A 22,318-nucleotide genomic window follows, 5' to 3' on the forward strand; every position below is an offset into this window, starting at 1 on the left:
CCTTTTGGTTTTGCTGATGGTTCCCTTCACTGTATGGAAGCTTTTTAGTTTGATGTGGTCATATTTGTTTGTTTTTGTTTCCTTTGCTGCTGGAGTTAAATCCACAAAAACATTGCCAAAACATGTCCAAAAGTTTTGTGCCTATGTTTTCTTCTATGTATTTTATGGTTTCAGAGCTTACATTCAATCAAGTCTTTAAACAATTTTCAGTTAATTTTGTATATGGTGTAAGAAATTGGTCTAGTTTTATTCTTTTGCATGTGGCTCTCCAGATTTGCCAACATCATTTATTATAGAGCCTTTCCTTTCTCCATTGTTTGTTCTTGGCTCCTTTGCTGTAAATTAATGTCCATATATGTATAGGTTTATTTCTAGGCTCTTAATTCTATTCTATTGGTTCTGTGTGTTTGGTTTTCTATCAATACCATACTGTTTTGAATAATGTAGCTTTGTGATAAAGTTTGAAATCGGGGAGTGTGAGACCTCTGGCTTTGTTCTTTTTTCCTCAAGGATTGCTTTGGCTATTTAGGGCCTTTTGTGGCTTGATACAACTTTTAGGATTATTTGTCCTAGTTCTGTGAAAAATGCCACTGGAATTTTGATAGGAATTACATGGAATCTATAGATTGCTTTGGATAGTGTGGAAATTTTAACAATGTTAATTATGCCCATCCATGAGCACAGAGTATTCTTTGTATCTCTTTGTGTCTTCAATTTCTTTCAACAATGTCCTATAGTTTTTCCATGAACAGGTCTTTCATCTCAGCTTATTCCTAGGTATTTTACTGTTCTGTTGTGATTGTAAATGAGATTGTTTTCTTGATTTCTCTGATAGTTTGTTGTTAAACCCAAACGTCAAGTGTAAATCAACTTTTCTTTTATCTCTTCTTCAAAGGAGTGAGGGGCATGGGGACGGGCATTCATCTTTTGCTCAGGAAATACCTGTTTGTTGAGTGCCTACTATGTGCCAGCAGCATGCTAGGTAATGGGTGAGGAGTCTACAGAGAGCAGGCTTTTGAGAAGCAAAAGAAAACCTGTTTCAGTGGCTTGTGGATCCTCACACTAGGAATTCCTGCCCTATACAAAAAAAGAAAAGGCAGATGGGGTATAGAGGGGCTTCCTCAACTCATCACCGAGGTAAAAACTACTCAGGAAAAGAACGAGAGACCTGACTGCATATAACCTAAGACTGATACATCAAAATCTCTGTAAACATTTCAGAGAAAGAGCAGGTTTCACTCTGCATGATCCTCAGAACTGAGGTGTGGCAAAATCAATGCTGGTCTGCTGAGGGGACGGTGGGTATTAGAAATAGGAGAGCACGCGGGGCCCCGAAGTTTAAAGACTGGCAGGCATGGGGCAGTTGGCTATCCTCGTTGGCAAAGAGATCTGACCCAGCCTGAAGTGAGCTAAAGGACAGAGTAGGAGAGGGAGGACAGCCCTCAGGGCAGCCGTGGGCAGGGGACGCAGCAGGAGACACTGGCAGGAGAAACAAAGTCAGGTTTCTATGTGGACATCAGGCGAAGCCTTCCTTCCCGCACCCCCCCAGAGCAGCTGTTTCCACATGGCAACATAAGGGATGCGACCTAAGAACAGAAGCCCCGCCTCTCCCCGACCCTACACCACCCACGCACTCAGTCACTCGGGGTTAACTGGCAGCTCCCTTTCCCCTCCCCACCCGCTGCCCGACTGCACCCTCCCCCATCACTGCCTGCGCCAACTCCCCTTCTCGGGTCGGCACAAAGCCATCATCACTCTCTGGTGCGCCTACGTTCCAGATCCTGGTAGATAAGCTTCCCAGTCCAGGCCCCGGAGGAGGACACTGCCTCAGCTCCACTTCACAAGACACACAATAAAAGGTAGTGATTATGAGCACACACTCTAGGGCCACATGCTTGGGTTAAAACCTCTGTGACTTAAGGAGAGTTCCTCAACCTCTCTATGCCTCAGTTTCCTCATCTGCAAAGTGGGGATAATAGTACTTACATCACAGGAGTGTCGTGAAGATTAAATAACTTAAATATGTAAAAGCACTTAGACGTGTGCCCGGCACAAGGTGAGCACTGAGTGCTGCTGTTGTTAGAGTCACCATATCCCTCTTTCTGGCATTATCACGAGGACGTCTTAGAAGGGTCTCACTCTCGGTCTTGCATCTGGCTTCTTCCGTTGTAAGGATTAGGATGTTGTCTTTCAGCACCTCCCTCAGAAAAATCCCATCCCTAAGGACAAAAAGCTGTCAAACTCCCCTTTCATATCAAAGTCTGAATTAAATCTCTCTTCTTCCTTTACATTGGCAACTTTCTCCCTCATCTGATATCAAAGATGTGGCACAATGTCTGATAAAATAATGATAGTAATTACGAAAGGCGTACATTCCTCATTCCTTCCAAGGCAGATTCATGCTCAAGAAAACTGTGAGCAGACACAATATTTTGGCACACCGTGCAAAACACTTCAGGAGGAAGCTAGGGAGACGCCGACGGGGGCCCGGAGAGCGGGCACATCCGAGCCGGGTGCCCCTGCGCGATGCTACGTCGTGCGTGCTGCGGGCACACCGCTCGGCTGCCCGGTCAAAATACCCGAAGAGTGTGCTCTTTGAGACCTGGCGATCAAAATGTCCGGGGAGAGTGACCCTCCGATCCTTCAGTCAAGAGGTCCTGAGTGGCCACGGAATGCTGGGCACCACGGAGGGTGCTGGGGACGCCGTGTTAAGTAAGAATGAGGTCTGATCACTGCACTCAAAGCTCTAACAGTCTGGTGGGGTCTGAGTAAAGAAAGAAGCAACTGCTGTGGGGTTTGACTAATGCCATGAACAGCACAGGGCGCTAGTTCCACGAGGTATTTACTATAACATCTCCATTTTCCAGGGAAATAAACTAGGCACATAGAGGTCCCCAGGTGATAATCGGGGGAGCCAGGTTTCAAACCCAGGCGGCCAGGCTCTGGGTCTGGGCCCAGCATTTGGAGATGCCCCGGTGTTCGTGCATCAGCCTCCTCACCCTGAAAGACTTCGGTCTGAGGGTTCGCTCAGCAATATGTGAGCTGAAAACTGCTTCCACACAGAGAGAGAATGGAGAAGAGGCCAGAGTACCTAGCTTTGAAGTAAAAATAAATCCAGGAAGCGAAACATAATGATGGCTCATACAATATATCTCAACTTGCTATTCCCTGTCTGCTTTGATTCATGCTAGTCTCTGTTCGGAGGTAAGGGGATTTTGAAATATGATGGTTAAAAGAAGAAACATGTTTTCTGAGTCCACTGAGATGGGTTCATAAGAGAGAAGGAGTGACTAAGAGAGGTACCCCCAAAACGTGAGGTAATGTAAATGTCCAGTACCTACAAACTGTTGGCAAAAAGAACTCCATAGGGTAAGGAGAGGTCACATGGTGCAGCTCATGGAAAGCCCCTGTTTTCCGTTCTGAAGTCCATTCCTTCCATCCCAACCACCTGCCGCCTCCTCAACCACCTTTCTTTTCTGGGAAGTTAAAAAACAAACAGTATAAAGTTTACTTTCATATCTATTAACTGTGATCTTTAGCTAACATTTTGGTGTCCACATCCACAGCGTGCCCGCTCTGTGTTCCCTGCTTCAGAACATGACCTCGCTTGACCGTGCAACAACCCCGCAGGGCAAACACTATAACCAGCCCAATTTTAATACCTCAGAAAACGGAGGCATAAGGAGGACGGATAACTAGCTCAGTCACATGGGTAGTGACATGGGTGGGAGCACTTCAGCACCAAGACGCTGTGGCCATGCCCATCCAACATGGCCGGGCCTCGGCCAGCAACAGAACTGGAGGGGAACAAAGACCACCTCGGGACAAGGGCGTGCTGTTCATTCACCCGACGAGGAACCTGGGGCAGAAGCAACTTGATCACACCCCCTCCTCCGGGGGCAGAGCCCGCGACTTCTCCCCCACAGGCTCCCCCACAGGCTCCCCCGTAGGCCCAGAGCTGGACCAGAGCCTAGACTCGGCCATTCCCCTCGCTGCCCATGGCTTCCCCAGTCTGGCCCATCCTCAGGCTCATCTCTGTCACCTCTGGCTTTGTTAGATTTTCAAGAGCAAAAAAGGAAGAAGCCTTCCCTTCCTGAGGACCTACTATACACCAGGTTCAATCAACCCTCACATCACCCCTGTGAGACAAGTGCTATTATATCTCCATTTTAGAGATGAAAAGGTTGGCTCAGAACATTTTAAATAATTGCCCAAGTCACACAGCTAGTAAGTGGCAAGTTCTTAGTTACTACGTTGCCTCCCAAAAAGGTGAACTCTGACTAACAGAACTTTCTTCCATCTTTTCTCCTTTATGTTCATGCTGCCCCTGCTGTACGGCATATATTTCACCAGCTCCATGCTTGCCATCCTGCCTTGCCACCTTAGGTTAAACATGACTCAAAAGAGGACTCGTGCGAAGTCAGCAAGTTCTGTACCGCCTGGTTTTCATCATCTACCACAGGCCTGGACCAACTCTCCGCCTAGGGACTTAAACTCTGAGGGGCTCAGGCCAAACATGTCCAGTATCTTAAGGTCGAGCCGCCTCTCACAGCGCCCAGATACCTCTGGGATAAGCAGTGATGCATGCGTTTGCCTGTGAAGACCTGAGAGCGTCACGATTCAAGAAATGCAGAGGACAAGCTGTGTGAGGTCCCTGAGATAAATGAAACTGACCCATAACTCACCAGCCGCCAGGGGAAATTCTATCACTTTGCACACTTCCATAGCTCGAAATCAAATCAGGGAAACATGATCAGATTTCTAATTTGGAACCTTGGACGTGCCACATCATCTTTGATGACTCCTAGCAAAAATGCTCATTACAGATCTCAGCCTACTGAACTTAATATGTTAAACCTAAAAATGAAGCAGAAATTTTCAATTTCTCAGGTCAACATGGCCACAGAAAAATTGTGCAAGTCGGGATACGCATACTCCTTAGGGTTCTGTTATGCCTGCAAATATCAGAGCTAGAAAAACAATACACAGGCCATCAGAGATGCTAATGCTCAGGTGTGGGCCTTCTGGGTGAATAGCAATTTTTCATGATCCATCTGAACTATCACATCAGACCGCATTATCCCTCTGCTGATGGCCAGTTTCATCTGTTCTAGGACGCAAGCTCAGGCTCCCCGATACGGTCGGCTGCCGGCTGCAGGTCTTCCCTTCACTGGTGAGTGGTCCAAAAGACAGGGCAGCCAGCACACTGTTCCGGTGTGGGAGGCACCTTTAAAACAGGGGGCTCCATATTCATCTCTCATCGGCACTTCTAACCTCATTCAGTGTGGATTTTCTAGAAGTTTGGGTAACCATGAACAATATCCATGGGTTGTTTTGAAATCTCTCCCCTGCACCCCGCCATCCGCCCTGCCCGCAGGAAGACCTGCATCGCCAGCGTCCACACTGGCTCTGCCTCCATTCTTCTCAGGCCTGAATCCAGGAAAAGGGAGCAGTTCTCTGCCTGCAGCAAGGCCTCAACAGGTGCCCCAGAAATAGTAGCGTGAAGTTAGTTGCGAATAGAAAGCACAAACTCAAAGCTGTATTTTCCCTTGACATGCATTCTTACAGAGGAAAGTTCGAGTGGGGACCAGGAGCAGTGTAGGGTCGTACTACACGCCCCTGAACCCCCGGAGCATGGAGCATGGAATACCTCCCCCTAAGGGTTAAGGAACACCTGCAAATAGCATAGTAGATAAACTGTAACTTTTATTCTTTTATCAATTAAAAAAAAAAAACACTTCTTCTAAGCCTTAAATTGCACACTGCTGCTCAAGGGAACTAAATACCCCTTCCTTAATCCAGCTACTAAATATGAAGTGGTCACTGTGTACAAAAAAAACGCAGACCCAGGGGTTTCTAAGTGTAATTGTCAAACCAGAAAACCCTTCAAAAAAAACTGAAACACATGTGAAGGGGACGTCTGCACCCATGAAAGCTAAAGTGAGCCGGGGTAAAAGTCTAGGTCACTCCCAGAAAAGCCTGTGGGTGCTGTTCCGTCACATGTCCTTGCGAGGCTCTGCCTTTAGAACCAATGGCTCCCAGGGGCCACCCTGGAGCCTCCCACTCAGAGTGACTTCTCATTACTGCTCCCTTGCCCACGTGGTCACTGAGAGGGAGGAGAGAGCGTCTCAACGACCTGGGGCCCACACTAGCTGAGTCTAGTGCTGAACAGAAATAACAGGTCTTGGCAGACATGCTCTCTCACCTCTGTGGTTTGTACAGCACTGAGGGTCTTAGGCAAAAAAAATAATAATTCATAGGTTAATTAATTAAAAGAATAAAGGACAAGAAGACAACCAATCCGAATGTGAAATACAGTGGCATGCCTAAACCACCTCCTGTGACACTTGGTGCACTGGTATTTACGGACAAGGCGCCGGGGCCTGGAGCCAGCCTGCCTGCCCGACGTCAAGGTTTTTTACGATGCCGGCTGACACTGGAGAGGCCCTTTAGAAGAATGTGCTTCCCAAGAAACGCATTAATGCAAGCCTTCCACCCAGGAGACGGAGGAAGGGTGCTCGGCGCACGCCAGGCACTCGAGACACATCCCCCAAATCATGCTGAATCCTGACCCATTTTTTCGGTGAATTATCTTTATGAGTAGGTCAGAAGTTAACAGCGCCTTCCAGCCACTCCCTGGCCCCTGGCTAGAGACAGTCCCTTTGCTAACCTTGACATTAAAACTGGTCAACCTATGATATTCTATAAAGTAATTAAGGACAAATCAAAGCAATTACTTGACATCCCTTGCAATAGCCAGATGACATTTCTAATCCCTAAAAGCAAATTAAGCCAAAAATAAAATTTTTTTTCAGGGGCTTGGATACATTCAGCATCAATAATAAGTTACAATGGGAAACCAGGGCATTGTGTACTATCTACCCTCTTTTCAATAGCAATATTAGGTATCGGAATAGACACTGAGCTCTTCCCCTACTATGTCCTGCCTCTTCTGCCTACAAGAGGAAAGTATAAGGCTGAATGAGCCACAAGAATGAGCCAAAATGGCCGTTCTGAGAAGGGCCAAGACGAGGGTGAGGCAAATGGAGGCACCTGTGGAGGCAACTGAAGTGGCGTTGACTCCAGTGGGTGTGTCAGTCTCCACCCTGAGGTTGTACAGTAGGTTTGCAGTTGCAGATGCAAGCCTGCCACTTGTTACATACTGGGAGGAATAAGAAAAGCAAGCAGCAAGCAAGCCCACCCAGAGGACAACAATCAGAAATAGCAGGAGGTTGGGGGATCTTTTGGAACGAAGACGCCAGGCCAACGTAGGGTTATGGAGCAAAATCAAGAAAAGTCAGAAAACTTAAAATAAGCCTCTATCTACCCATGTGCACCAAGTATAGGAATAACATAAGAGTAAAAGCTAACATTTGTGAACATCTACTATGTGCCAAATGCTTTAAATGCATCATCTTATTTAATCTTCACAAGAACTCTTGGAGATGGGTGTTATATTATTATCATTTAAAAGATAAGAAATGGAAACAGAGATATTTAGTAAATTCCCCCAGATCTTAGAATTAGTAAATGCTGACACGCTGGCCCATGCTTTATCCTAAGTCTATTTTCTTAATTGACTGTCTCACATATACAGATGCAATTTCAAGAAGGAGACAGCAATAAAACAATCAGCATAGCCCAAGTTGGTAAGAAAGCACTTGAGTCATAACCTTTTATGCATTTGTACAAAGTCACGGTGACATGCTCTCTTATCTCACATATCATCATGGCCTACAATATTTTTGACAGGTCAGAAAGTACGGATTATCATCCTCTTCGATGAAGAAACTGAAGTGCTAACTGTGGCTTAAGTGAGGGACAGAGAGACAGGATGGTGACCCAAGACCTTTGAAGTGAACCAAGCCATGGCCCCTCCACGAGACACCCAGAAGGGCTTACCAAACCACTGACCTCCACATCCCCGTGAAACTGAACATGGTGCTGACACAGCGAGGGAGGGGCGGCGGTGTGAGTCCGTCCAGGCGCATGAGCAGAGCTGGGATGCCGAAGAGCACCAAGTACTTCACGTAGAAAAAGAGCACCTGGGCCAACGCCAGTCCTCCTGAAAGACAGAGGGCGCCATCAGACACAGTGACAGGAAGCGGAGCCATCTCCTGGCAAAGACACGGCATTCCAGGAGGCGCAGCACCTGCCCTTCACACTTCTCTACCCACCCTCCTCCTTCCCTTCAGCACTCATTATTTTTCTAAAGTCTCCCACCTTGGCTTTGAGCAATGAAATTTTTAGATTAACAAATATGAAGTTTCTTTTATTACTGCGACAGGCAATAGGACCTCTTTGCAGTCATGCTTCTACAGATACTTGAAAAGGACACACTTAAAAAATATATTGCATTAAAGAACTATGAGAAAGGGAAAATCCTTCCCAAGACGTTTCAATCTTACATAAGTTCACACCCACTAAGATGACATGAATCAAACAAAACGTCACATCAACAACGGCTGGCAAAGGTGTGGAAATACTGGGACCATCATACACTGTTGGTAGGAATGTAAAATGCTGCAGCCACTTCACAAACAACTTGGCAGTTCCTCCAACGATTAAACACAGAGTTACCATGTGACCCCGCAATATACCCAAGAGAAATGAAAACAAACGTCCACAGACACTTAAACCCAAATGTTCAGAGCAGCATTGTTCACAATAGTCAAAAGCTGAAAAAACCTAACTGTCCATCCACAGAGGAACAGATAAACAAAATGTGGTCTTTTCATGCAATGGAATATTACTCTGCTGTAAAAAGGAGTGAATATTGATACCTGCTACACCATGGATGACTCTTGAAAACATCATGCTAGGTGAAATAAGCCAGAAATAAAAGGCCAAAATAAATATTGTATGATTTCATTCACATGAAAGTCCAAAATAGGGAAACAGAGACAGAAAATTGATTTGTGGTTGCTGTGCCTTGAGGTAGTGGGGGGTGGGATTATGGGATGGTTGTAGTTAAAGGGTAGGGATTCTTTTTGAGATGATAAAAACGTTCTAAAATTGGTGGTAGTAATAGTTGCACATATCTGTGAATATACTGAAAGTCATTGGACTGTACACTTTAAATGGGTGACTTATACAGTATGTGAACTATATCACAATAAACCTGTTTAAACACATACACACACACACACACACACACACACACACACACACACACACACACACACACGAGGGCACCAAGCTGCAGCAGCCAGCGTCCTCTCGGCCTGAGTTTGCATGTTTCTGAGGGAAGAGGAGCCCAGGGTGCGGGTGCGGGGCACGATGTGAGGCCTGGCACGCATACGACGGCCCCAGAGGCCTCCAGCTGTGGGGACGCACCACAAGTCCGGCTGGGATTCGGAGCGCTCTGTCAGCTACCACCTCTCCTCGGGCTTCCTGGTCAGTCACGTCACCCTCTCTGCCCTGGGAAGCGGGGGAGGCCCTGGCCGTCAGGCTGGTGGGACACCTCAGACCTGGGCAAGCTGCTGGCCCTGTCCTCACTGCCCCCAGTGCCCAGGTCCACCAAAGCAGTGTCCACAAGGAGCAGGCCCAGGGCGAAGTGCGTGAGCAAGTCCTGGTGACGATAACTGGCAGCTGTGTGGTGTCCAACCTCAGGGTCCCTCCCGGGTGCGCAGGGGAACACCGCAGGGCGGGCCGGGGCACTGATCGGGTTACACCACTGGGGTATTCGGGAGGAAATAACTAAGCCTTAGATAAGCGGAGCAGAAAATGGTACTGTCGGGACCTCTTCACATTACCCAAGGGTCTTTGAAGGACCGTCAGCCACTACCACGGAGTGCCTGGCTGTAAACCGTAACAGTGCCAGCAGAAGCTCGTAAGCCATTTTCTGAATATACAGTTTGGGAGATGGCAGAGAGTGGCTCAGACTGAGAGCCATGTGTCCCACAAGGAGAAGAGCCCAGGAGTCACTCATTCCCATTCAGACTGGTCAAACAAGCAGGGTCTTCAGACTTTCGGAAACCAGAGTGCAATCAAATCTGTGGGAAGGGCAGGGTACAAAATTACAGCATTCTTGGACATGGCTGACAAGAGTCAAGAAAAAAGGCAGACATATGTGTGTGAGTGTGTATGTATGTATATGCGTATGCATCTATACACACATTAATATCAAGAAGTAGGATATAGGTACTAGCAATAGCATTGGCGGGGGGGGCACACGACTACCCTGAATAAAAACACATCATCAGTTTCCCTGGCTGAGGGGGTGATGTGGGAGACTCTACAATACTGTGGTTAGAAAAATCCCAGAGCTGGAAATGACAGGACACGGGAAAAGATGACCCATTGAAGGGCACAGGGCTTCCAGAACTAAAACCGATCGGCTTGAAGGACCGAAGGCGTCAAAGGAGCTCTGGGAGAGGGGCCTGGGGAAGGCTGCCGGAGCTCTGCGCATGAGGCCCCGGGGGGTTCTCTCCCGGTAACTGAGTGCGGGATCACAGAGAACAGACTGCTTCCTGTCTCAAACACTGACTTTAATTTGATACCATCTTTGCACAGTTATTATAGCTGAAGCATATAAATTAAAATCCATAGTTGAGTCTACATTTTTATGAGTCACCATTTACACACAATGTTTACCATTTGTTAGTATTGTCATATAGAACTGGGCTAAAGAAATGGTTGATGTAATATATTTACTTTAACTCTATGGCTAGATCGAACTGAAGATGAAGTAATTGAGGATTTTTACCCCAAGATGGATGGAAAGCACAAGAAGCCACACATTAATGAATATGCAACTGGTGCTCTATTTACATGTTATTGAATATTTTTATAGGTAAGATACAAAAGGTATAAACTTTTCTTTTTTCCTTGACATTTTAATAATTGGCTCACATGCTTATAGGAAAAAAATGACGTATAATGGTTTTTAAAGCATTATATCTGTATTGTGTAATATTTAAGAAAATTGTATTTGCACCTGAGTTTAATATTTCTGCTGTCTTGCTGTCGATTTTCATCATCACTGTGAAAGACGCAGAGCTCATTATTCTTTCCCCTTGACCTAAAGATTAGTCTTTCCCTTGCGAGAGTTGGTCTAAGGTTCCAGGGCTAACCCTAAGGATTTTGCTGCAGTCTCCCACTAGGCACACAATATGACAAAAGGCAGCATAAGAATATAAATGACTCCATTCTGACTAAAAGTTATTTGACATACATATATTGAATTAGCTTTCATTCTATACAAAAACACAAAATGTAGCTATTTTTCAATGCTTAAGAAATTTTTGCTGGGTTTGTATTTAAAAGATTCTTTCATTTCCAAAAGTTCTCATTGATTTTATCGAACCTAACCCCTTTCCAAAGTAAGCCGGAGATGAGGCTCATTCGTTCAGCGAGCAGGTACTGAGGGGCTGACTACTGAATCACTAGGTATGGGCCATGAGAAGCAGACTAGAGGACAACTGGGTGGGCACCCTGCCTCGGGGACTCACCAGTCAGTTCCAACTACAGTCCCGTTTGTCCTTCCCTTTGGGCACTCGGTGTTTCCTCCTGCCATTATGCCCCATCGCTCCTTCTCCTCTTGGAAAAATCCCATATATCCTTCAATCCCAGTTCAAATGTGGCCTCTACCTTGTATCTTCAATATGCTCCACACAGAATTAATGACTTATTTTTGCATTCACTTACTATATAGCTGTTACGCACCAACTGCTTGCCAGACACTAAATGATACAGTGGTGAAAACGAGGAATGACCCTTCCCTTAATCAAGTGTACAGTCTGTCAAAGAGGCGGGAAATAATGTAAATCAGAAGTGAGATTAAAACCTACACCGTCAGGACAGGCAACAATCTGAACACAGTGGCTTAGACAGTGGCTTACTCACACCTGTTAGAACATTTAACAAATATGCACTGTGCGCTTAGTGTGTGTATGTGTGTGTAAAGTGTATAGTCTCAACTTCCAGGGCAAGTTCACCAATACACTCGTTTCTGAGAGTGCCTTACGGCATAATAGTAACAGCTGCTGATTATCAAGCACTTATTATCTCCATACGCCAAGTAGTATGCATCATCGTATCTAATTCTCACATCACACTTCTCTGGGAATATTGTTATTACCCACGTTTTACAGATAGGAACGTGGGCATAGAAAGGTCACAAAATTTGCCCAAGATCGCACACTAATAAGTAGCAGAGTCAAGACTTGAACCTGGGTCTGTTTGCCTCAGGGTCGCTATGTTTACCAGATTCACATACATCTCTGAGAGCAGTCTCCAAGAGTCCGTGTGTAGCAGGCCAGGAGACAGGATGAAGGAGTCGTAAAAAGGAGCTAAAGGAGGCCTTCCAAGCAGAAAATAAAATGAAGGCACATAGAGCTGAAGATCCTTGGAAAGCCAGCCTCCAGGAGCACCCTGTGAGCAAAGACATCTGAGAAACACACACACACACAGTGGCGGTGCACTGCGGTGAGCGACTCCCCATCCACAGATTTAAGATCCTGATCCTCTTCCTGTCAAACTGAGTCATTATTAATGCAGGAACCCAAAGAAGAGTTTACTTCCCAAAATGGTTCATCTCTGGACATATTAGTTATTGGAAAATCTGGTTTTGAATACTTTCTTCTTCTTGGGGCTTAAATCACCAAAATACCTCTCTTCAAAGAAAGGATATGTTGCTTGGGAGAAATAAAGTGACATAGGTAGATATTAAATCCAATTTGCTCATCCTCTTTAATTATATATTGTTAATGTCTTGAGGGAAAAGACCATAAGCCTCAAAATATCACACAAAATCCAAATTAAAATTTTCCAATAAAAATACTGAATACTTCACAAAATATTTCTTAATGTAAAATCAAGGCGCTTCAGAAGCATTTTTATATGGTAAAATAAATTTAAGCTAAATTAAAAAACAACTTTAGTAGTATAACAGAACAGACATGCTGAATTAAGAATTTATTTATGTCTACAAAGGCCCTTCCCAATCCAAAAACTACAGGGAAGAAGACTCCACCCATCATAATTGAAGTAGCACTTCACACACACCTGCATAAGAGTTAACAAAGTGACGTGGGGAAGGGAGGGAGACTTTACATATGACAAAATGAACCAAAAATTCTGTAAAGCAAATTTTCAGGTAGGGACCAGGTGTAGATTTCTGCTTGAATTTTGATGCTTCAGAGTAAACTGCTGTGCCCAGTAGAAGTGCTCTATAAAGTCTATGTACAAAAAGAATTGGATATTAACTAATGTTTAAAGTATTCTATTGCAAATCCTTCAAGGAAGGAAAGAATCCCTTTAAGAAAGCAAATAATTGTCTCCCTAAAGTATCCAGCACATTCAGAGTTCCATACATCAACTTTGCCTAAAAGAGAGATACATCATCTGATGTCATCTAAGAAGTTATCTGCATACTAATTTACCTGGCCATAATCGTGGATTAGATAGGGGTTAACAAATGCGGTAGCATCCTAAGGGATATTGGGCTTGGAGGGATGGAGGGCAGGGAATAGCTGGTGTTTAAATAACTGCTGCAACTTGCTGCTCCTGATAACGCCACAGGGTTGGGCGGGCGCCTCTCCCATCCTGTAAGCATGCACCATGAAATTATCCTCACACCACATGAAGCGTCTGTAATTGAACAGTCAGGTTCACCGTAGTACGTCGCAAAGTAGCTGCAGGTTCGCACTGCACTGATTTTATATAATCTCAGGCTTCTAATCCAAGGAGAAAATTTATAAAAATTAACTTTTTCTACTGTATATTAACAAACCTTAGAATGTTTAATGCCACCAAAGAGTGGCAAAAGCAGAGAATTTTATGCTCTCTGATATGTGTTTGTGTTCCCAGTTTTCAAAATAAACATGAGATATCAAATATCTTATCCCTCTCCCCTCACTGTGATGTTGTAGAAGGAAAAAAAGCAAATGGTCGCCTTGTTTGGCATTTCATTACTATTTATATAGGTGCGCAGACATTATCTCAACCACAGTTGACGCTTAAACACTGAGCTAAAATCCCCTCTAAGTACACCCATTCAGGAGATAGGTCTCCAAACTGCAGCCCCTGAGCAGTTAAGATTTTCAAAAAATTCTAATGTGCATCCACAGAGCTTTCCTGTGTCTTTGCCATGTAAGAATAACTTTCCATCACTCTCACCTCCGCCCCTTCACTCACTGCCAAGCCCCGCCAAAGCTCTCTTTTGTCCCCATTGTCTCACACGCCTGGATTTACCACAGTCAAATGTGATCCTTTTCAACACTGTGATCTTTTTGAGCTCTTTCAAAGAAAAGCTGTAAATTACCACCTTAATCCTAGACTCTACCACTTTGGGGTATAGTTACGATCTGCCATATTTTATCTTATAAGACTGTAAAGTTCAAGAGAGGAATGAATGGATACATCTTATGGTACATTTGCCTAAACCCACAGAATGCAAAGCGCCAACAATGGACCCTCGTGACTTTGGGTGACCACGATGCGTCCGTGTCGGTCCGTCAGCTGCCATGAATGGACCCTCTCTGTTGGGGGATGCCGATCGTGGGGAGGCTGTTTGTATGTGGGTGCAGGGGTTACGTGGGTTATCTTTGTCCCTTCCTCTCAATTAGGCTGTGAAACTCTCTTAAACTGCTCTCAAAAACTTTGTCTTTTAAAAAGCAAAAGAAAACGAGAGTTATCTTTTCAAGAGGCTACCAAAGATTTATGGATAATGATAAGCTGTCTGGGATTTGCCTCAAAACAGCATAGGCGAGAGTCCAGAGGAAAACTGTTGAACCGGGGTAATGAATACATGGGGGGATCATTACATGTTTAGGCTTTTAATTGGCCAAAATACCAAGCTTTAAGGGGGAGGCATTAAGAACCCCCATCAAAACTCTGAATTCCAGCCAGGAACAGTCACCTTCCTCCTCAGCCACCGACCAAATGCACCTGCAGAGGACAATGAGCCAAAAGGACTTGAATCTGCGCGATTCCACCTCCTTGCTCACCCTGTGAGCACAGAAAGTCCTAAAGGGCTAAAATGGAAAAGGGGCAAAGTGCCACTAGGCAGAATAATAAAGTCACCTATCAGGGCTCCAAGCCCTGGGAACTGGCAGCTGTGAAGAAGTGTCTCCCTATGGGAAGATGTCCCTCCACAGTTTCCATCTGTTACAACAGTGCTTCTCAGACGTATCTGGCCCTAAGAACCACCAGGGATAACAGTGAATTACAGGTTCCTAGACCACTCCTTGACAAGCGCTGATTTAGCAGGTTTGGGCCAGAGTCCTGAAATCTGAATGCAAAACAAGGTTTTTTTTAAGAAGATATATTCAGTCAAGTTTGAGAAATTGCCATTTAGAAGATCCACACCCTACTCTCTTTCCCCAGGTTTAAAAATATACATCAATGTGTAAACAGCAATTTGGGGGGTTGGTGAGGTTCCCTTTATGTTGCTGTTCATTCCTCTTTTCTGATATAGAAAAGAAGTTCCTGCCTCATTGAATCTATTGGTTCCACGGCAGAGCTTCAAAGGCAATGGTCCCGACTCGTTCTGCCACTCACCACTGAGTTGTCCAAAAAGATAATATGCAGAGAATTTAAAATAAATCTTGTGCTGTAGGACTGACCTTTAATTTTATTAGCTCAAGGCTGCTATAATTTTGACAACCACAACTTCATTGTGGAGAAACAATGTTCTGCAGACTCAAGAGGGAAGAAGAGCAGCCTCCGGACCCAATCTGATGCTCTCTGTTAGAGAAACAAAGCCCCAAGCTTCTCTGCAAAGGGTTCTGCTAAAATAAAAATCTCCCCAAAAAGTTGTGCTACAAACAACTCTTGGCAAAACTTAACCGCTCTATTTCATAAGGCAAGGCACAGTGTAGGAGAAAAAACTAAAGTCACTGCCAGGTAGCAAAGCCCCTCAAGAGATAAATCCCTCAGGTAGCATTTTAGGGGAAAAAAAGTCAAAGTATGTTTAATCTGCTTATAGATTCTATCTATGTATTTATTTAATCTTGTAGAATTGCTATAATATAGTCCCTCAGTTATTGTGATAGTGCTTGAGGTATGGGAAAACGATTTAAAGTGTAGCAATTTTAAAAGATATAAAATGATTTCTTTTAATCTTTCAAAATGTGCAAGTTGTACTCTGAGCACCTTCCCTCTTACAGGAGGAGAGCGGTTTGAAAAACAGGGTATATCTAAGGCCCCAGCAATCTAGCTGGGTCTTTACTGACCACCCATTTGCTCTGAATCCCAAACTCTCGTGCCTAATGCCAATATTTCTCCTAAATTCTGGAAGTGTAGATAAGATCACCCCGGGCCCTCACACTTCACCCCTGGACCTCTGGACCTCTGGCCCCCAAGTGCCTCATGAAGGTCTGAAGAATGCACAAGTGGGTAGCGGTTGCCTCTGGAGGCGTCGTGAAACTTTGTTGGATTGATTTGAATTAAATGACCATCATTTTGTCATTGATCACAATTTGATTTGAGGGCAGTTTGCACTTAAATAACACTTTACAATCACTGAGCCCATCCAAACTCCCTTAATATGCCTGGTGTTACAGAGTTGATGACAATTCAGGACTAGAACATTCAACTTCTCTCTGCTAATCAAAAGTAATTCATTATAGCTGTTGGGGGGAGGGTAGAAGGGGGTATCACTGGCCCAGAAGTGAGCTGTTTTGAAGCGGGAGTTAACTAGATAAAGGAAACCTCAGCAATGATGGGTACAAAGCACAAAGGTATGAAAAGGCCCCCGAGGGGGCAAGCAGGAGGATGAGGGGGGAGTGGGAGGATGGGGGGAGTGGTGGGGGGCGTGCCACTGAGCAGTACGACTTCATAGTAAAAGAGCTAAGGAACCACGCAAGAAAGGGGGATGCTCTGATTTGTGTTTCTGAAAGATCATTCTCTAAGAAAACAGGAGATGGTTTTTGTTCCTAAGAGAAGAAGGGCAGGAAAAGAGGGCAGCAGAGAAGAGGGCGGAGCAGCATGGCTGGAAGCAGAGCCTGAGCTTCAGGCCTAGCAGAGGAAACAGGGAGCTCCAACTGCCCATTTTAAGTTGTCTGTGTGGCTCTCTTCCCAACACAAGTCCTGTAGCACACGATGCTTCATCTCAACAGATTTTTGTTTGGGGTATGTGTGTGTACCAATCAAGTAGAAGAACCAAGTACCACGTGATAGTCAGGGCAGTGCAAGGTGATCCCAAAACAGAACTAATTCCAAAAAGCAAGAGCTGGGAGACAGAGGGGGCCCTAGGCTGGAAGCCTAAGGAAAAGTGCTGGGCTCTGCTCACCCCTGGGAACAAGAGGCCAAGTCCTATTTATCTAGAAATTAAGGGGCTGGTACATAACTCACTGCTAAAATCCAGTGACATTCTCATCTACAGCCTATATACAAAAACATGTTCTATATAAAAACTGGAAACTAGAGTAAATTAAGAATATTTTAATATTTTGCAAAATTTCATGAAAAGAACTTACAGTGATAAAACTCAGGGATATCATGAAAACTGGAATACGAATAGCCACTTTGGTCGACCCCCTCTTTCTGGTCAAGAAACAACACCACAGCTCCACCTCAATACTTTGTAAATTGACCAGGACAGGCTGAATATTAGGTTAATAAAATGTTGTCCAATTTGACGTTCTCAAATGACTTCTTAGCTTTTACTGCCACCTCCTGGACCTTCCTAGTATGTCTACCCTGAACTACTTATACTAATAGCCACGCATACACTAAAGCAATTATCACGTTCAAGAACCTCTGGGCAATGCAAAAATTATCCACAAAATATTAATAAACTGGGTTCGACAATACATTAAAAGGATTCTACACTGTGGCTAAGTAGAATGCATCCCAGGGATACAAGGATGGTTCAACATCTGTAAATCAATCAAAGCAATATATCACTTTAACAAAATAAAGAATTAAAACCATAAGATTATCTCAATAAATGCAGAAGGATCATTTGACAAAATTCAAAACTTTTGATAAAAACTCTCATCACAGTGGGTATAGGAGAAACATATCAACATAATAAAGGCCATAGATGATGAACCCACAGCTAATATCATAATCAATAGTGAAAAGCTGAAAGCCTTTTCTCTAGGATAAGGAACAAGACAAGGATACCCACTATCAGCACTTCTATTCAACATAGTATTGGAAATCCTAGTCACAGCAATAATACAAGACAAAGAAATAAAAGGCATCCAAATTGGTAAGGAAGCCCTGGTTGGTGTGGCTCAATGGATTGAGAGCCAGCCTGCAAACCAAAAGGTTGCTGGTTTGATTCCCAGTCAGGACACATGCCTGGGTTGCAGGCCAGGTCCCCCAGTGGGGGCATGTGAGAAGCAACCATTTATCTCTCACACATTAATGTTTCTCTCTGCCTTTCTTTCTCCCTCCCTTCCCCTCTCTAAAAATGTAAATAAATAAAGTCCTTTTAAAAAACAAACAAATTGGTAAAGAAGTAATGCTCTCATTATTTGCGGATGACATGATACCATATATAGAAAACACTGAAGATTCCACAAAAACTATTAGTATTAATAAATGACTTCAGTAAAGTTGTAAGATACAAGATCGATATATTGAAATCTGTTGCGTTTCTATTAACCAATAATGAACAATCAGAAGAAGAAAGAAAACAATCCCATTTACAAATGTATCAAAAAGTGTAGACTACCTAGGAATAAATTTGACCAAAGAAGTGAAAGACGTGTATTCCTAAGATTATGAGACATTAAAGAAAAAACTGAACAAGATACAAATAAATGGAAGGATATACTTTGTTCATCGATTGGAAGGACTAATATTGTTAAAATATGCTTACTACCTAAAGTTATATACAAATTCAATGCAATCTCTACTAAAATACCAATGACATTCTTCTCAATTAGAACAACTAATCCTAAAATTTATATGGAAACACAAAAGACCCCAAACAGACAAAGAAGTCTTCAGAAAGATGCAAGTGGGAGGTATCAAACTCCCTGATATGAAACTATACTACAAAGCTACAATATTCAAAACAGTATGGTACTGGCATAAAACTAGACACATAGATCAATGGAATAAAATAAAGAGCCCAGAAATAAATTCCTGCTTATATGGTCAATTAATTTACAACAGAGGAGGCAAATGTATACAATGGGGTAAAAACAGTCTCTTCAATAAGTAGTGTTTGGGTTTGGAATATTAAATCGATCTCCTATTCTGCAAATTTTTCCTGGGAAGACGTTACATTCTTCTGGAAACGACGCTAATTTTCTGGAGTTATGGGGCTATTTAATACACTGCTTGAGAGTACCAAATGCTACCCAAAATTGGACAAATACATGCAAAATAATGAAATGGACCACTTTCTTACAATATACCCCCCAAAAACCTCAAAATGGATAAAAGACCAAAAACTATAAAATTCCTATGAAACATAGGCAACTTCTGTGAAGTTGGCAGTGTAGGTAAACATGGCTTGTCTCCTCACACAACCACATCAAAATTACAGCTACACTACAGAACAATCATCATTCAGGTCTGTCAGAAATCGAGCTGAACATAAGTCCTACCAGTACAAAATTAAAGAGTAACTACATCGAGACTAGTAGGAGAGGCAGAGACACAGAAGGGGCTGGTCCCACAACCATGAGTGGAAGATAAAAATCAGAAGGGATATCTCAGAAGCTAGGGTTCCCAGCCCCACACCAGGGTTCCCAGCCCCACACCAGGGCTCCCAGCCCCACACCAGGGCTCCCAGCCCAGGGCTCCAGTGTCAGGAAGATTGAGGCTGTGAAAGACAGAAACTGCTGGACTCCCTGGAAGTTCCTCTTAAAGGGCCCACACAGACTTACTCAGACTCACTCCCTCTGAGCTCCAGTGCAGGGGCACCAGATTGAAAGGCACCAGAGACATATAGGGGAGGAACCGAATTGTCCCGCATCAGGGCCAGAGCCACAGGCAGCTTTCACCCAGAGGAAAGCGCTGGCAGAGGCCACTGTAGCTTTTCTGAGCCTTCCCGCACCACAGAGCCACAGAGCCAGCAGCCAGCAGCATATCTGAGACTCTATCAACCTGGTTTACACTGTTGTCCCTACTCTGGTGATTCCCTAAGGCCCTGCCCCACCCAACTTCCAGGCCCACATAAGCTGTTTCTAGTGGCTTTTCCATACAAATGGCTTGTCTTGGACAATGCTTCAGATTTTCTTAAATTCTCCCAAGCAATCAGCTCTGGCCTCAGGGAGCCCCATACCTCTGGCTAAGTGGCCCCAGACCCAGCACTGGCAGCAGCCAGCCTCAGTTCACAGCCTGGCCTCACCTGGACACCTCCAAGCCCAGCACAAGTAGCAGCCAACTGCAGATCACTTTGTAGCTTATGCTGTTTGACCCTGAACAGAACACAGGTGATGGCTGACCTTGGATGTGCCAACAGCAATCAAGGCTCAACTACAACAAGAGGGTGTACACAGCACACCTCAAGTGGGCGCACCACAAGTATCCAACTTGGATAATAGGGGAGGCTGTGCCACTGGACCCTACAGGACACCTACTACCTTAGGCCACTCTACCAAGCTTAGGAGATGTAGAAGCTCTACCAAATATTAATACATAGAAACAAATGCAAGGAGGCTGCCAAAATGAGGAGACAAAGAAACATGGCCCAAATGAAAGAACAGAACAAAACTCCAGAAATAGAACTAAACAAAACGGAGACAAGCAAGCTACTAGATGCAGAGTTCGAAACACTGGTTATAAGGATGCTCAAGGAACTTAGTGAGGACCTCAACAACATAAAAAAGATCCAGTCAGAAATGAAGGATACTTTAATTAAAGAACAATTTATAGGGAACCAACAGTAGAACGGATGAAGCTGACAATCAAATCAGCAATTTGAAATATAAGGAAGCAATGAACAATCAAAACAGCAAGGAAAAAGAATCCAAAAAAAAATGATGATATTGTAAAGAAGCCTCTGAAACAACTTCAAGCGTACCAACATTTGCATCATGGGGGTGCGGGAAGGAGAAGAGAGAGGGCAAAAAATTGGAAACCTATTTGAAAAAAATGACAGAAAACTTCCTGAACTTGGTGAAGGAAATAGACATGCAAGTCCAGGAAGCCCAGAGGGTAGGGTCCCAAACAAGATGAACCCAAAGAGGCCCACACCAAGACACATCATAATTAAAATACCAAAGGCTAAAGAAAAAAAGAGACTCTTAAAAGCAGCAAGAGAAAAGCAGTTAGTTACCTACAAAGGAGTTCCCATAAGACTGTCAGTTTAGTTCTCAAAAGAAACTTGGAAGGCTAGAAGGGATTGGCAAGAAATATTCAAAGTGATGAAAAGCAGAGACCTACACCAAGACTACTCTACCCAGCAAAGCTATCATTTAGAATGGAAGGACAGATAAAGAGCTTCCCAAACAAGAAAAAGCTAAAGGAGTACATCACCACTAAACCAGCATTATATGAAATGTTAAAGGGTCTTCTAAAGAAGAAGAAGATGAAAAATATAAACAATAAAATGGCAACAAAGACGTATCTATCAACAATTGAATCTAAAAAATAAATTAAACAAGCAGAAAAGAAACAGAATGATAGATACAGAGAACGTTTCGATGGTTGCCAGATGGGAGGTTAATGGGGGGATGGGTGAAGGGGGCAAAAGGACTGGGATGTGCAAATTGGTAGTTACAAAATGCTCATGGGGTGTAAAGTACAGCATAGGGAATAGAGTAGCCAGAGAATGTACATGCATGACCCATGGACATGGACAATGGCTGAGGACTGCCTGAGGGAGTGGCGGGGGAGCTCGGTGGAGAGAAGCAAAGAGGAAAAACTTGGGAGAATGGTAGTAGTATAGTCATAATATATAATTTTAAAAAAACATAGTAAGTAAATTCTTAGCAATATCTCTTCAAACAAGGGAAACAAACAAAGCATAAATTAAAAAATGCAACTACATCAAACTAAAAATGTTTTGCACAGTAAAGGAAGCCATTAACAAAATGAAAAAATAGCCTATTGAATGGGAGAATATATTTGCCAATGATATATATGATATGGGGTTAATATCCAAAATACATAAAGAACTCATACAACTCAACACCAAAACAATCCAATTAAAAACTGGGCAGAGGACCTGAATAGACATTTCTCCAAAGAGAACATACAGCTGGCCAACAGACATATGGAAAGATGCTCAATATCACTAATCATCATAGAAATGCACGTTAAAACCACAATGAGGTATCACCTCATACCTGTGAGAATGGCCATCACCATTAAATCTTAGGTAAGTTCTGGAGAGAATGTGGAGAAAAGGAAGCCCTTGTGCACTGTTGGTGGGAATGCAGATGTGTGTAGTCACTATGGAAAA

The 22,318-nt window shown here is 43.8% G+C and overlaps 1 protein-coding gene across 2 annotated transcripts in view; it reads right to left on the reverse strand.

Annotated features, from left to right (window-relative positions):
• HHAT (hedgehog acyltransferase) overlaps positions 1-22,318 on the reverse strand; it is a 212,010-nt gene that overhangs the window by 136,088 nt on the left and 53,604 nt on the right. For both annotated transcript variants that reach the window (XM_054563293.1, XM_054563294.1), the window contains exon 8: positions 7,915-8,065. In XM_054563293.1, coding sequence (XP_054419268.1) covers positions 7,915-8,065 — 151 coding nt within the window. The remainder of the gene's footprint in view (positions 1-7,914; positions 8,066-22,318) is intronic.

This window comes from Pteronotus mesoamericanus, unplaced genomic scaffold (genome assembly GCF_021234165.1).
Source record: "Pteronotus mesoamericanus isolate MK-2021 breed Mesoamerican mustached bat unplaced genomic scaffold, CSHL_Meso_final scaffold_705, whole genome shotgun sequence".
Classification (NCBI taxonomy): domain Eukaryota; kingdom Metazoa; phylum Chordata; class Mammalia; order Chiroptera; family Mormoopidae; genus Pteronotus; species Pteronotus mesoamericanus.